This window comes from Diaphorina citri, unplaced genomic scaffold, assembly GCF_000475195.1.
Source record: "Diaphorina citri unplaced genomic scaffold, Diaci psyllid genome assembly version 1.1 scaffold193, whole genome shotgun sequence".
In the NCBI taxonomy this organism is placed as follows: domain Eukaryota; kingdom Metazoa; phylum Arthropoda; class Insecta; order Hemiptera; family Psyllidae; genus Diaphorina; species Diaphorina citri.
This window is the reverse complement of record NW_007377630.1, coordinates 307267-322279: the sequence shown is the minus strand read 5'-3', so window position 1 is coordinate 322279 and position 15013 is coordinate 307267. Positions and strand designations below refer to the sequence as shown.

Here is a 15013-nt window from a genome sequence, read left to right as displayed (position 1 = left end):
TAATAATCCTGAAGATCAAAAGAGACAAAATTTAAATATAAGAAAAATATCTTGGAAGAAAAAAAAATCATTTAGGTAGTTAATTTATTACTGTTTGGAACTTGGGAGTTAATCAAACTATGTGTAACTTCAGTGGTGCAGAGGTTACCGCATTGGACTTTGGATCTGGAGGTTGGTGATTCGAGTCCAAGTCAATTCAGCTGTACTGACTAAACGGTTAGAGATATTATAAAAGTTACGGTAGAAGAACATCCAAATGAGCATCATTCAGTAGGATAAGGAAAGTCGTCAGTAGGATAAGGAAAGTCGTGTGATGTTGACACCAGATGTTTTACTTACCTATTGGGTTGTGGCTTATGGTTTCTCTCCCATTGTATTTGTTTCTCATAGTCGTTGCAAAGGTTGAGGATCTCCTCTAGTCTAACTTGTTCTGCCTCCAGGTCTACCAGACCATTTTGTCCCTCATCCCCTTGATCACCGTTGTGTAGAGTCTGGAAATCAAAATAACCATAAAAACATTATTGAACGATGTACAAATTTTTGTCGGTGGTGGGATTCGAACCCGGGACCTTCTGCATGGCAAGCAAGCGCGTTACCACTGGACCAACAGTGCCCCCTGTGTTGACCCTGTTCCAAGCACTGGGTTCTGTGCTTGGAATGTTTTTAGAGTTGACCCTGAGTTCCATTTGATGAAGTAGATTTATGATTATTATCATTAGCGTTATTATAGGTGGTTGCTTTAAAATTTCGTTTCCAGGAAGATATGTTGAATGGCGAATTCAATCCCGATGAGCATGATAAGATAATGGAGTCTTTGTTCAATGAGGAATTCTATGCTGGACAGGACGAGGAGAAACCTGTGTTCGAAGATGATGATGATGACTTTGGTAAGAAACTAAGAAAGGTGCTGGGTTCGAATCCCGACTGGGGAGAAAATTTTCCGACGAAACTTTCCTGTTCCCTGATAGGCATGGATGTAAAAGAATGTGTCTCTTGATTTCTTGAAGTATCCAGGAAGATATGTTGAATGGCGAATTCAATCCCGATGAGCATGATAAGATAATGGAGTCTCTCTTCAATGAGGAATTCTATGCTGGGCAGGATGAAGAGAAACCTGTGTTCGAAGATGATGATGATTTCGGTAAGAAACTAAGAAAGGTGCTGGGTTCGGATCCCGACCGGGGAGGAAATTTTCCGACAAAACTTTCTATTTCCAGATAGGCATGGATGTAAAAGAATGTGTCTCTTGATTTCTTGAAGTAATGCGAAAGCGGTCCCAAGAGTCTAAGGGCCGAATTTTAAACTCGAGGAATTCTATGCTGGGCAGGATGAAGAGAAACCTGTGTTCGAAGATGATGATGATTTCGGTAAGAAACTAAGAAAGGTGCTGGGTTCGAGTCCCGACTGGGGAGAAAATTTTCCGACGAAACTTTTCTGTTCCCTGATAGGCATGGATGTAAAAGAATGTGTCTCTTGATTTCTTGAAGTTATGCGAAATCGAGTCGCAGGATATAAGGTACGAAAAAATCAAAATCATGGTTAATCTAGTGGTAAGCAACGCACTTGTTTCCAATATCTCGGTCTCGAGTTCGATTACCGAAGTAGACAAAATTTACACTCGTATTTTGAATGTAACTATTTCAACAGGTTACTATTTTTTTATGTAGTGTAATTGTTGTAGAAACAGAAGAAAATCCAACAGATCAGCGCGGAATTCGAAACGGGGAAGAAAACAAAGAAAAACGCTGATAACGAAGAAGAAAAGGAGGAGAAGGAGAAGGAGAAGAAAAAAGAAAAGGAAGACGTGATTGACGAATCCCTTGTGAACGAATATTTGAAAGAGAAGAAGAAAAGCGAACGCGTGATTAAAGAGAAGAGGAAGATGAGCACGGAGGGAGGGCCGAGCGCGAAAGTGAAGAAGATTAGCGCGAACGCGTCAAGTGGCGCTAAACAGGAAAAGAAATTGGAAGTCGACGCTAAAAGTGATGTAAACCAATCTGATAGAAATAAACCTGATAAACTGGTAGGAAATAAAAGGAAAGCGAATGGAGAGATCGCGAAGAAGAAAAAGAAGTCCCAGGGAGACAAAATTGAAGACGTATCAGCCACTGAAAAAGTCGGTAAAAACGTAGACAAGAGTAATGAAAAATCCAACGTCAAAAATGTAAACACATTAGTCGCTGAAATAGTCGAAGGAATTAACAACGTACCCACTAGAAAAGCCAAGAAGAAAAAGAAGAAGTCCCTCTCAAATGAAACCTTAGCAACCGGAAAAGACACCAAAGATGGGTCAAACGCAAATGAAACCTGTGATAGCCAAACGAAAGGGGCACAACAAACACCGACCAAAGGAGAGAAGAAAAAGAAGAAGCGAAAGAAAAAGAAGAAGAAAAAGGCAGCCCTGAGTGGTGAAGGAGAAAAAGAAGGAGAAGGAAACGAAGAAATTACGAAGAGGAAGAATGAAAAGAAAAATATAAATGTGAATGAGGGAAAGGTGAAACCTTAGCAACCGGAAAAGACACCAAAGATGGGTCAAACGCAAATGAAACCTGTGATAGCCAAACGAAAGGGGCACAACAAACAACGACCAAAGGAGAGAAGAAAAAGAAGAAGCGAAAGAAAAAGAAGAAAAAAAAGATTGCTCCGAGTGGTGAAGGAGAAAAAGAAGGAGAAGGAAACGAAGAAATTACGAAGAGGAAGAAGAAAACGGACGTAAATACGAATAAAGGAAAGCAGAAGAAAGAGAATAGCCAAGGGGAAAAGAAACCCGACAAGAAGAAGGCATCGTTGGCAAAGAAAATCAACGAAAAACAGTCGAAGCTAAAAGCGAAAAAGGGAGGAAAAGGAGGTGATAAACTCAGTAAGAAGGGTAAAGGTACGGATAAATTCAATAAGAAGAGTAAGGATAAAGTTACGGATTTGACAGACGAACGGTTAAAAGCGTACGGTATTAACCCGAAAAAGTTCAAGAGTAAATTGATATATGGGAATAAAGGTCAGGTGTAGCGGGGATAGCACGTTGAATGCACCAATTCTCAATGAATCACTGATAAAGGGAAAGTAACAAAAGTTCTAACCAGGTCGCAGTGACATAGGGCGTTTATTATAGCTGATGACACTAATTATACAAATCCTAATGGATCACTGAATATGTTGAGCAACGTTCCGCGTGGTTGGTATCTGGATGGGTGACCGTCTGGCGCTCGGCCCTCCCTCCGTGCTCATCTTCCTCTTCTCTTTAATCACGCGTTCGCTTTTCTTCTTCTCTTTCAAATATTCGTTCACAATGGATTCATCAATCACGTCTTCCTTTTCCTTTTTCTTCTCCTTCTCCTCCTTTTCCTTTTCTTCTTCGTTATCAGCGTTTTTCTTTGTTTTCTTCCCCGTTTCGAATTCCGCGCTGATCTGTTGGATTTTCTTCTGTTTCTTGTTCATCATTTGTTGTCGTTCTTCTTCCGTCGGTAGAATCCTCTGGGGTTCCTCTTCTTCCTCGTCTCTGTTAACAAAACACAAGTTTATTTTATATTAGATTTTTTCAAGTTCATATGAATAGGTAAAAGGCAGAGCTGACCAAATCCAAAAATCGACATATTGAGTATTGTATATCGTTGGAAAGCGCGTGAAAAGATCTTTTCTTTTTCTCAATTGGTTGCTAACTTCACTTTCATAATGTATTGAAATGAGAGCAAACACAAAATGGCTACCTATCTCTATTTAAACTTTGACTATTCCAGTTGAAAGTTACAAAGGGTTTATCATGCTTCAAAGGAAAAGCACAGGTTCTCGTGATGGTTGACTGCGGTTCGGGCCGGGGCAAGTAATCTTGCCTAGAGACCATCAACCCCCCTCAGTGCGGCTACACCGCTGGAACAACAATAACAACACCACCAACAACATTTCGACTTACTCGTCTTCAGGAGATTTGTACAGACTGGGCAGCAATTTTCGTTTCAAATCCTCATTCCTGGCTCTCTGAGAATATACTTTCACCTCATTCTTCTCCTTTGCTGTCGTTCTTCTTCCGTCGGTAGAATCCTCTGGGGTTCCTCTTCTTCCTCGTCTCTGTTAACAAAACACAAGTTTATTTTATAATTAGATTTTTTCAAGTTTACATGAATAGATAAAAGGCAGAGCTGGCCAAGTCCAAAAATCGACATATTGAGTATTGTATATCGTTGGAAAGCGCGTGAAAAGATCTTTTCTTTTTCTCAATTGGTTGCTAACATCACTTTTGTAATGTATTGAAATGAGAGCAAACACAAAATGGCTACCTATTTCTATTTAAACTTTGACTATTCCAGTTGAAAGTTACAAAGGGTTTATCATGCTTCAAAGGAAAAGCACAGATACGCGCTCCCTGACATGTCCCACAGAGCAGCATAATAGGCATAACTTTGACCCGCCACCATTTTGAATCAGGATGAAATGTGATAATTTTAAGTAGCCTATGTCACCCCGAGTACTCTTCTTAACAACCACAAAAAATTTCATCAAAATCGGTTGAGCCGTTTTCTCGTGAAAAGAGGACAAAAACGGGTCTATTAGGCCATTTTTTTCACGGTTCTCGTGATGGTTGACTGCGGTTCGGGCCCGGGCAAGTAATCTTGCCTAGAGACCATCAACCCCCCTCAGTGCGGCTACACCGCTAGAACAACAATAACAACACCACCAACAACATTTCGACTTACCCATCTTCAGGAGGTTTGTACAGACTGGGCAGCAGCTTCCGTTTCAAATCCTCATTCCTGGCTCTCTGGGAATATACTTTCACCTCATTCTTCTCTACATGTTCAGACCTATTGGAGTAGATCTTCTTTATAGCACACCATTTGTTAAGCTCCTTGTCATCCGCCGCTAGAATCTAGAATAGAATAGAATAGACATAGAATATACTTTCACCTCATTCTTTTCTACATGTTCAGACCTGCACCCAATTCCACATAATCGTATTGTGTCTCTTATCGCCCATCTGATGAGGGACAAAACCAAATGTCAGCCCAAAGCCATCACCCTAATTAAGGCTGATTGAGAAGCTGTCGAAAAACGCCACGCCGACCTGTCTGAACACGGGAAAAGGCGAAGAAGAAAACTGTTGGCTATAGAGAAAATTTTTTACAGATTTTCATTGTACACTTTTCAGATATATCGACGAGTCTCAGACCGAGGCTCTCGAGGATTTCCTGCTTGTTGTTCAAGTTGAGCTTGTTAGAACGTCGGTCTATGGAGTTGGTGTAGTAGAACACGTTGGATCCTCCCGAGTTGATGTTGGTATCTGAAATACGAGAGGGTATAACGCATGTTATACTGGTTATACAGACCAACCTCAGTGGTGTAGTGGTTAGCTGGGTGGACTTCGGATCTGGAGGTTCGTGGTTCAAGTCCAAGTCAAGTCAGAAAATTTAGTGTAGTGCATTAAGCAGGGAACGACATTTGTGACAAGCATTTATGCTCAACACAATTAAAATTCCTACTGGTTATACAGAAGTTATTAACACATTAGATTTATTTTTTACTTTGCGAAGATTTCAACACCAACTTATTTTGGTACGACAAAAAGTTCGTCTCGAGGATTTCCTGCTTGTTGTTCAAGTTGAGCTTGTTAGAACGTCGGTCTATGGAGTTGGTGTAGTAGAACACGTTGGATCCTCCTGAGTTGATGTTGGTATCTGAAATACGAGAGGGTATAACGCATGTTAAACTGGTTATACAGACCAACCTCAGTGGTGTAGTGGTTAGCTGGGTCGACTACGGATCTGGAGGTTCGTCACGTGGTTCAAGTCCAAGTCAAGTCACAAAATTTAGCGAAGTGCATTAAGCAGGGAACGACATTTGTGACAAGCATTTATGCTTAACACGATTAAAATTCCTACTGGTTATACAGAAGTTATTAATACATTACATTTATTTATTTTTTACTTTGCGAAGACTTCATCACCAACTTCTTTTTGCTACGACAAAAGTATTTCTTCAGGCATTAGTAAGCGAGCACACAGTTTAGTGATGCCAATTTGAAACATGAGAAACTTTTCCTTCTTATTCAAAACATCCAATTCATACCTCTGTTAATCCCTATTTATGTAGCAAAATTGAGGTTAAAACAGGAAGTCAAGATTAACTTCAAAAAGGCTTATTTACCGTTCTTTGTTATTAAAAGTTGAGAATTATTTTTGATTTGTTTATAAGTTATTTTTTTACGCTGGGTCAGTATTTTGAGATACATAATTAAAATTAATCAACCAATCAGAAAGCAGCATTGTAGGTCAAAGTTTAAAATGCTGCATTCTGATTGGTTGATCACAGTGTAGTTCGGGGCCCTAATGCTATTATTTACCTTTCTTGAGGTCCTTTCCTCATCTAATATACTTGGGACTATACTTCACTTACTCTTAAATGGTGTTATTTACCTTTCTTGAGCGTGGCATATATCCTAGAGTTATTCTGGTTATCAGGCTTGGTGTTATTATGTACAATGCTATTGAAGAGGTATTTGTTAGTAGCCTTGTTGCCGTGGTTACTGCCCGTGTAGAGGTTATTATTGTTGACAGAGCCCGAGGTGGCGTTACCGGTGAAACTTCGTGACATGACCGAACCCAGAGGTTCCCTGCTACTCTGTTAATCCCTATTTATGTAGCAAAATTGAGGTTAAAACAGGAAGTCAAGATTAACTTCAAAAAGGCTTATTTACCGTTCTTTGTGATTAAAAGTTAAGAATTATTTTTGATTTGTTTAAAAGTTATTTTTTATGCTGGGTCAGTATTTTGAGATAATCAATCAATAAAATTAATCAACCAATCAAAAAGCAGCATTATAGGTCAAAGTTTAAAATGCTGCATTCTGATTGGTTGATCATAGTGTAGTCCGGGGCCCTAATGCTGTTATTTACCTTTCTTGAGCGTGGCATATATCCTAGAGTTATTCTGGTTATCAGGCTTGGTGTTATTATGTACAATGCTATTGAAGAGGTATTTGTTAGTAGCCTTGTTGCCGTGGTTACTGCCCGTGTAGAGGTTATTATTGTTGACAGAGCCCGAGGTGGCGTTACCGGTGAAACTTCGTGAAATGACCGAACCCAGAGGTTCCCTGCTCATTGTGACGGGGGCGGGGCCTAGGTTTAAACTTTTGCTCATCAGATCAGCGTGGGAGATAGCGTCTGAAGTAGGGTCTGCGATATTGTCTTCTTCTGAAATGTAAAACGATTTGGTGTGTTAAAGGGGCTAAAGGGGGGAGTTAGTCTAATTTTTGAGGACGTTGGATGGAAGGAGCTGTAACAACAGAGGACTTATTGACAAGTAAAGGAAGGGGAGGACAGGCTACTAGAAAACTGAAGTTACGTTGCGCGCAGTTAATACCTGGATGGGTGACCATCTGAAGAAATCATTTTACTAAGCCTTTATTTGTGACCAAAAAGCAAAAAGTCCTATACAATTGATTCACAGCACAGCCTCAGCTAAGTTATTTAATAAATATTCATAGGCATAATGGTCTCTCATTTGTTCTGAATAAACATTTACACATTTCGGTAGATAAGAAACCTATAATGTCAACACGAGTGCTCCTTAGTGACCTAAATGTGAATGTCAACATTGGAATTAAACATAAACAGAGAAGACGAAAGTTTTGAAAATATAAAATCTGAGCGGTAGTAATGCTAATACACCCACACTATTACTACATTATACAATATTCATATAACTAATGAGTCTGAGCTGTTTTCAAACCAAAAGATAAATGGGACATTAAATTTGTCGAAGTTATGTCTGTATCACCAACATAATAAATTGAAGGAAGAGTATTGAGGAAAAGACCTAGAGGAAGACCCCGTAAATCTCAAGAGACCAGCAACAGACAGGCATGATTGGCTACACCGACAAGGCCTTGCCTTTAGATCCTGATAATGATGCCCGTATCTATGGTTATCTGAACTTTTCTTTTCATTTTAAGACAATTTTCCAACCCATTTTGCAGCGTATTTTCCAACCCATTTTGAAGCGTACCTGACCAGAACTATTTTCACCTAAAACGTTGCTTTTGAGAAGGAATGGGTTTTACCTTAATGTTAGCATTGGCCATTGGCACAGAGGTATAGGAGCTATGGTTCCCATAGTTTGTGGTATACGGATATACAACCAGAATGAAACTGAAAACTACCTTTATTCCGCAGTCTTAACAAGCAACACTCTAAACTAGGTATATTAACTTACCAACAAAAACCTCTGAAACATGTTCAGATCTATTGGAGTAGATCTTCTTTATAGCACACCATTTGTTAAGCTCCTTGTCATCCGCCGCTAGAATCTAGAATAGAATGGAATAGACATAGAATATACTTTCACCTCATTCTTCTCTACATGTTCAGACCTGTTGGAGTAGATCTTCTTTATAGCACACCATTTGTTAAGCAAGTGCGTCTGCCTTGTAAGCGTTAGGCCGCGGGTTCGATTCCCGCCCGGGGCGGATTTTATCCTGATGGGATAATGTTCGTTCTCGGACCGGCTGGCTTTCTCCTATCCTGTCTTCCTTCTCTCTTCGATTTTCGGGACGATAAGACCATAGCCCTCTGTCAAACCTCTTAAAAAAAAAAAAAACGAACGAAAAAAAAAAATAAAAAAGGAATTCACTTACCTCGTCTATGGTAAGTCCGAAACTATTGGGTACTACTCGTTTGTATTTGAATCTACACGGCAAGTCTCCTATGAGATCTTCAAACTCGAGACCATAATACTCATCCACGTATTTCATGAACGTTTCATCCTGAGGGAAAAGACAAGGTACAAAATAGGTTAACTTTATAAACTTTGTGTTATTACCTAGTGTAGGTAATGTACAATGTCTGTGATGGCTTCCAAGGCAGGACAAGAATACCATCACCCCAGTGTTTGACAAAAAAATAAATAAATAAATAAAAACATTTTTTCTTTATTCTGCCATCACCATTCGGCTATAGCTGAAGACAACAACTTGACATTTTGTTTTTTACGCAAAGTTATACCTATTTATTTTGCAATTACATGTACAATTATTATTGCAAGCATATGATTTGTCTTTTATTTCTGTTTTGATGCATGTGTATTACGTAGGGTTACCCAGAAGACAATTTTTCAAAGCAGGACATTTTTCTAAATCGGAAATTTGTCCAAAATTCAAATAGGTACCAAGTAAACAAATATTGTCGATATGAAAGGACGTTATTGTCGATATGAAAGGACGTTATTGTCGATATGAAAGGACGTTATTGTCGATATGAAAGGACGTTAAAGTCTCAGCTTAGGGAAAAGAATCTGAGGATGAAAGGACTTTTTATTTTTATTTTATTTTATTTTTTTTTTTTTATTTTTTTTATGTAGTGTAATTGTTGTGTGATGTAATACTCGTTTGATTTTCACTCCAGATTTATTTATTATTTTCAAATGAGTTTTTTTATTTATATTTTGCTGTTTTTTTTCCGTAGATTATCCAGATCCAGATGAGGAGAATGCTGAAGGTGATGAAGATTATAATCAGAATGAAAATTATAACGAAGACGGAGGGGATTATAACGAGGATGAAGGAGATTATAACGAAGATGAAGGAGATTACAATGGAGATCATGGAGATAATGATCAGAATGGAGGAGGAGAGACAGAATATGATGGACAAGAGTTTGACGCGAATGGAGAACTTATAGTAAGTTTGTTTTTCTTTTTTCTCCTCGTCTTCAAAAAGTTATCAAGTTGGGAAAATAAAAGAGGCTCGTCCTGAACCGCAGTCAACTATCGGAAAAAAAGAGGTTCTTGTTGTTGTAGCAGCTTTAGCTATAGCCGAAAGGTAATGACAAAATAGAGAAAAAATCTCTTTTATCACCCATACACCGGGGTGATGGTCTCTAGCCATGTTTAATTGGCTCGTCCTGAACCGCAGTCAACCATTGTGAGGACTTGTGCTTGTTCTTTTCAAGCAGAGAGAACCCTTTGAAACTATCAGCTAGCTAGGCTGGTTAGGGTTAAGCTGTTCTTCTCCATGTTTATAGTCGCACAGCCAGGTTTGATAGAGGGAACTCTATCAAGGGGGTCTTATCGATATTTCCGAAATTGAAGAGAGAAAGAAGACAGGACAGGAGAAAGCCATCCTTTCCGAGAAGGAATTGCTAACCAGTCCAGCGTTTTTCATGATAAATTAATTTATTGTTTCCAGACAGACTGTGATTACGACCCGTCCAAGCGTACCACAGCTGGCGGTAGAAAGCTGAGCCGATCCAAACTGAAGCGACTCAAGCGTAAAGAGAAGCTAGGTCAGGGTGCAGACCAACAGAAATCTTGTTCATCCAGACCAAGAAACTTGTACTTATTAGACCCATTGGTAGCCGTGCTTGTACTCTTATCCTGAGTGTACTGGTTCGATCCAGGTCCACTGCCAGATTTGTTTAGACTACAGATGAGTTCGATATCGTTGAGAAGTGCCAGTTTTTTCTCCAGAATATCCAAACTGTTCTCGGTCTGTTTGATACAGGATGATGGGTTGTATCTGTGGGAGAAATAATGGATTAAAAAATTTGAACGAAAGGTTAGAATGTAAAACTCAAAAGTAGGTTGTGAATAAAGGTAGAGTTTTTTTTCCCATGGAATATTTCAGAGCCAGCCTCATTAGCCTGTACAGAAGCGCGTCCGCCTTGTAAGCGCTAGGTCGCAGCTTCATTTCCCGCTCGGGGAAAACTTTATCCTGAACAGATGGGATTAGTTCTTGGAACGTCTGCCTTTCCTATATCCTGTCCTTGGTCTTTCTTCTATTTCGGGACGATAAGACCTCCGCAGTTACAGTTCCCTTCCCCTTGTGAGACAAAAACTAGAACTGAATGGCTAGGAATCTGCGCATACTAGCTTCAATTAACCCAATGTTCATGAGGATTCCATATTACTTACTCGTTATTTCCTACGGTGGTTTTGATTCTGGTTCTAGGACTGCCAGGATGGGACAGGGCTGCAGGTCCTGAGACTGGGACTGGACTGGTAGGCACACTCATGTCACTGTAAAGTATGAAACAAGAGTTTTTTTAGACAATTATTTATTTAAACAACAAAGGCCTACCTCAAACATAAGTAAGTTTAATATACAGTGATTTGTATGATGTGTCTATCTATTATAAGGGAATTTGGGTATTGTATTTCTCTTTTTAAGCCAGTGCGCAGCGTATAGCTGGCAGCAAAAGCAAGTTCAATGCACCAGTCCCGAATAGATCACTGAAGTTAAGCACCGTAGTGCGTGTTCAGTATCCGGATGGGTGACCATTTGGGCAATTGCGTCTTACTGGCTTTTTCCGGCCGCTCCCCACTCGGGCTTTTAAGTTGCAGGGTTCTCCTCGAGGGGCTCTTAAACCCAGCTTGACATCGAATGGAGGTTAAAACACCGTCACTAAAGACCTAAAGGTTCAGACCTATTGGAGTAGATCTTCTTTATAGCACACCATTTGTTAAGCTCCTTGTCATCCGCCGCTAGAATCTAGAATAGAATAGAAAAGAATAGAATATAATAAAATAAGTATAAAAAATCATGAATGGAACATTAATAAAATCTATTAAAAGAAAGAGAAACAATCAATAAAATTTATTGGCGGACTGTCCAAAGTTTGGGTTTGGGTTATGAATAATAATAATAATGATAATAATAATAATAATAATAATAAAAAACAAGAGTCTAGTATGTATAGCGACAAGTGGCATTACCAGAGTAGAAACAGCCAGTTAGCTTGGAGGGTAGCGCGACTAGCGCGTCCGATTCCTAAAAGGATAAGGTTCGTTCTCGGAACGGCTGGCTTTCTCCTATCCTGTCTTCCTTCTCTCTTCAATTTCGGAACGATAAGACCTCAGTAGTTACAAGGTCTGTTTTTCATTCCGACGTGGGTGCGATGCGAACCCGACGCGTGTTTTTCATTCTCACTTCCCCTACTTTAGCGTCAACGCTGGTCTTAAATCCCTGATGCGAGTCTCGAGTAGCTTCAGGTTCCGCCCTATTGTAATTGTATTGAGGGAAATGAAAAAAAATGTTTCATAATTTCTCCACTAGATGTCGTCATGTTTGTTGAATTTTCACTTTTTACCCCCACTCCTGACGCAGAGTGAACGCCGCATCGATGCGGCGTAGGAATGAAAAACAGACCTACAGTTCCCTTCATCAATTTGATTTATTTATTCAAAATCTCAGATCGGATAATTTACAATACAGTTCAATACATTTTACAATTATGTAAGTATTATTATTTATTTATCGTATGAAGGTTTTATTTTTCAAAGGATATACATATGAAAACAGAACAAAGGAACATTGAACAAAAACAAAAGAAATAGGTAACACTTGAGTAAATTTAGAAGATGTTAAAATATGTAGGTAGGTACAATAATAGTAGTAGCCTACTGCTGGAGTAAAGGGACTTTTCAGTCCTATGCGAGCAGTATAAATAAGCACTATTATTATTATCTTGAGGGGTGAAAAAGACATCTCACTAAGACCAAGTAAAGGGACTTTTCAGTTCTAATCGAGCAGGGTAAACAGGTACTATTGTAGGTACGTATCGACTGTTGCATTATTTTATCTTACCTTGAAAGCCATGGTTTTATTCCCAGTAATATTCTGCAAGCTATTCAGATGAGCTAGAATCTCCTCGCGTTTCTCTCGCTTCATTTTCTTCATTTCCGCCTTCTTCTTCTCCAACTGAAAACAACGATTACATAAAATTGGACATTGCCTGATAATAATAAAAAAAAAATAAAAAAAAAAATCAATAAAAAGACCTATTTTACGTTTTTATTTCGTAGCCATTGATCCCCGTAGCAGCCAGCCTAGTTACATTGGACGATAACGCGTGTGTCCGGGCTGAACTTTATCCTAAACCCTAAACAAATCAGGTTCGTTCTTGGAACGGCTGGCTTTCTCTTATCCTGTCCTTCTTCTCTCTTCGCTTTCGGACGATGAGACCACCTCCGTTGTTTCCATTCCGTCCCTCTATCAAACCTCTTCTCGCCCATCTGATGAGAGGCATACTACGGGATGGGCATGATACGACACAGGCCACATGCGTCTAATGTGGCCTGTGCGCAGTTGTTTCTTTGCTACGGTATAAAAACGGCAGTGAAACACTCACAATAATAGTAGTAGCCTACTGCTGGAGTAAAGGGACTTTTCAGTCCTATGCGAGCAGTATAAATAAGCACTATTATTATTATTGAGTAAAGTCTACAGTTCACAGCAGAGTCATGAATGCGGTTTGAGTCATTTGACTACTGGATGTTAAAAATCAGCTTAAGGGTGAACTATTGCTTTTTGTTTCACTTTACTGCCTAGATATAGGTGCATTACATATGTTGAACCGTTTTCTTTACCCATGGTCATTTCCTATCTATCTGAGGCTTAGATGTAGGGGCAAACAGCCCTAAAAGTCGGTCGAGTTAAACTCATACGACGAAGATAAGAAAAACCTATCTAAAAAGTTGAATGGTGGATTTTATCGATTTTTTTTCAGCCCTTAGAAGACCCGTAAGCCGTAAGCTAACAGCCTGCTGAGTTCCATTTTATTTGTTTAGGTTTAACAGGGCTCGTTCGGCTGTTAGGGGTTAAAAAGTAACTAGGTTGTTGAAACCCAGCCTAAGCACAGGAAAAGACGGCTATGGATATATGTACCTGATGTGTATCTAGGGGTGAAGGGATCTTCCTGGTGACAGGGGTCTGCGGGGCACTGGTAGCCTTAGTAGAGAAATAGGTGGGGTTCCTATCGAAGGAAGGACTGGGTGTTGTGAGAGTGCGATGAACAGGCTTGGGACTTTGCGGATGATAGCCGTTCAGTTCGAGATCCAGGGGCGGCTTCGAGACACCTGTTGATATCAGGGACGGATGTTTTAATATTGGAAAATGTTTAATTTGAAAATTTGAACTAACTTTTAAAGAATCTTATGTAATGAAAAAAAAAGTTCTGCGTCATTTTTATTTCGTAGCTCTATGAAACTCGGCCAAATTGGACTCGTGTGGTCTGTGTTGTAACATGCCCGTCCCGTATGTCCCTCATCAGAAGGGCGAGAAGAGACACAATATTACCCTTTCAGGTGCTGGATTAACACGAGAACATACCGATTTTTATCAGATGGGTGGGGAACTTGTTAGGGCCTGGGGGACGTTAAACAGGGAGTAGACCAGCTTAGTCTGGTTGGGGGACTTTACAGGGAGTATACCAGCCTGAATTCCCCTTGCTAAAGATATAGCAATGGTTGAGTGCGAAGGGCATCCGCTCGTAAATTTTGTAGCCAAAACCAAATGTCAGCCCAAAGCAATCACCCTAGTTAGGGCTGATTGAGAGGACCCCGTCTGTACACGGGAAAAGGCGACTTACCATTATTCAGATGGGTGGGGAACTTGTTAGGCCCAAGTACCAAAGAGGCAGGGGAGTTTACAGTGACACTATTGGAGGGGAAGACTTTAGGCGAGATCAGATTAGCAAGCAACTCATCTGCTGAGGTGAGAGAATCCCATGAATCATGCTGAGTGCAGGCTGGGGACTTGCTCTTAGAACGCTGGTAATTTCAAGCAATGAATCTCTGAATGAAGCCCTCGCCAAGTATAACTCCATCCTAACCAATATGACTCGGGTACAGAATAATGTCCCCCTCCTGGACATGAGCAGTGGGAGACCTTCCCCACAACACCATGTTCCCCCTACGCCTAGTCATCTCAATGATTTGGGTGAGTACATTTGAAATAGCAAGGGGGACTTTAAGCATCAACTAAAAAAAAGAAGGGAAAAAATGTATCCAAAATCAAATGTTAATCCAAAGCAGTCACCTAGCTAAGGCTGATCGAGAGGCGTGCGCAGTGACCACTACGCCATGAGAGCTAACACCTATTTCAATTGCAAACTGCAAATGATCTATCAATTTTATTTATACATTTGCTTTCTTCACAGTCGATCTAATCGCGCAAGAATCAACGCCCCATGAACCCTCAGGGTCGGTCCTACCTAACAATCAACCCTCTGACCCCGCCCCCAGTACCGCCC

The 15013-nt window shown here is 40.0% G+C and overlaps 2 protein-coding genes across 2 annotated transcripts; one reads left to right on the top strand and one right to left on the bottom strand.

The window, feature by feature from the left end:
* The first annotated feature begins 763 nt into the window (after nt 1–763).
* Nucleotides 764–3161, top strand: LOC103505766 (myb-like protein X). Its single transcript, XM_026821011.1, has 4 exons — nt 764–887; nt 1019–1158; nt 1682–2494; nt 2734–3161. Exons 1-4 carry the CDS (start codon nt 764–766, stop codon nt 3004–3006), a joined length of 1350 nt encoding a protein of 449 aa, XP_026676812.1. The 3' UTR covers nt 3007–3161.
* LOC113465984 (protein KRI1 homolog) lies at nt 3142–8823 on the bottom strand. The gene is made up of 3 exons (XM_026821010.1): nt 8623–8823; nt 4689–4861; nt 3142–3496 (listed from the first exon to the last, which is right to left on the bottom strand). Exons 1-3 carry the CDS (start codon nt 8737–8739, stop codon nt 3142–3144), a joined length of 645 nt encoding a protein of 214 aa, XP_026676811.1. The 5' UTR covers nt 8740–8823.
* Between the last annotated feature and the right edge of the window lie 6190 nt (nt 8824–15013).

Coding starts and splice junctions, on each gene's coding strand:
- LOC103505766 (XM_026821011.1), top strand. CDS start 764: ATGTTGAATGGCGAATTCAATCCCGATGAGCATGATAAGATAATGGAG. Junction 888..1,018: donor AGATGATGATGATGACTTTG/GTAAGAAACTAA, acceptor GTATCCAGGAAG/ATATGTTGAATGGCGAATTC. Junction 2,495..2,733: donor TAAATGTGAATGAGGGAAAG/GTGAAACCTTAG, acceptor AATAAAGGAAAG/CAGAAGAAAGAGAATAGCCA.
- LOC113465984 (XM_026821010.1), bottom strand. CDS start 8,739: ATGAAATACGTGGATGAGTATTATGGTCTCGAGTTTGAAGATCTCATA. Junction 4,862..8,622: donor TCGGACTTACCATAGACGAG/GTAAGTGAATTC, acceptor ATTCTATTCTAG/ATTCTAGCGGCGGATGACAA. Junction 3,497..4,688: donor TACAAACCTCCTGAAGATGG/GTAAGTCGAAAT, acceptor TTTTGTTAACAG/AGACGAGGAAGAAGAGGAAC.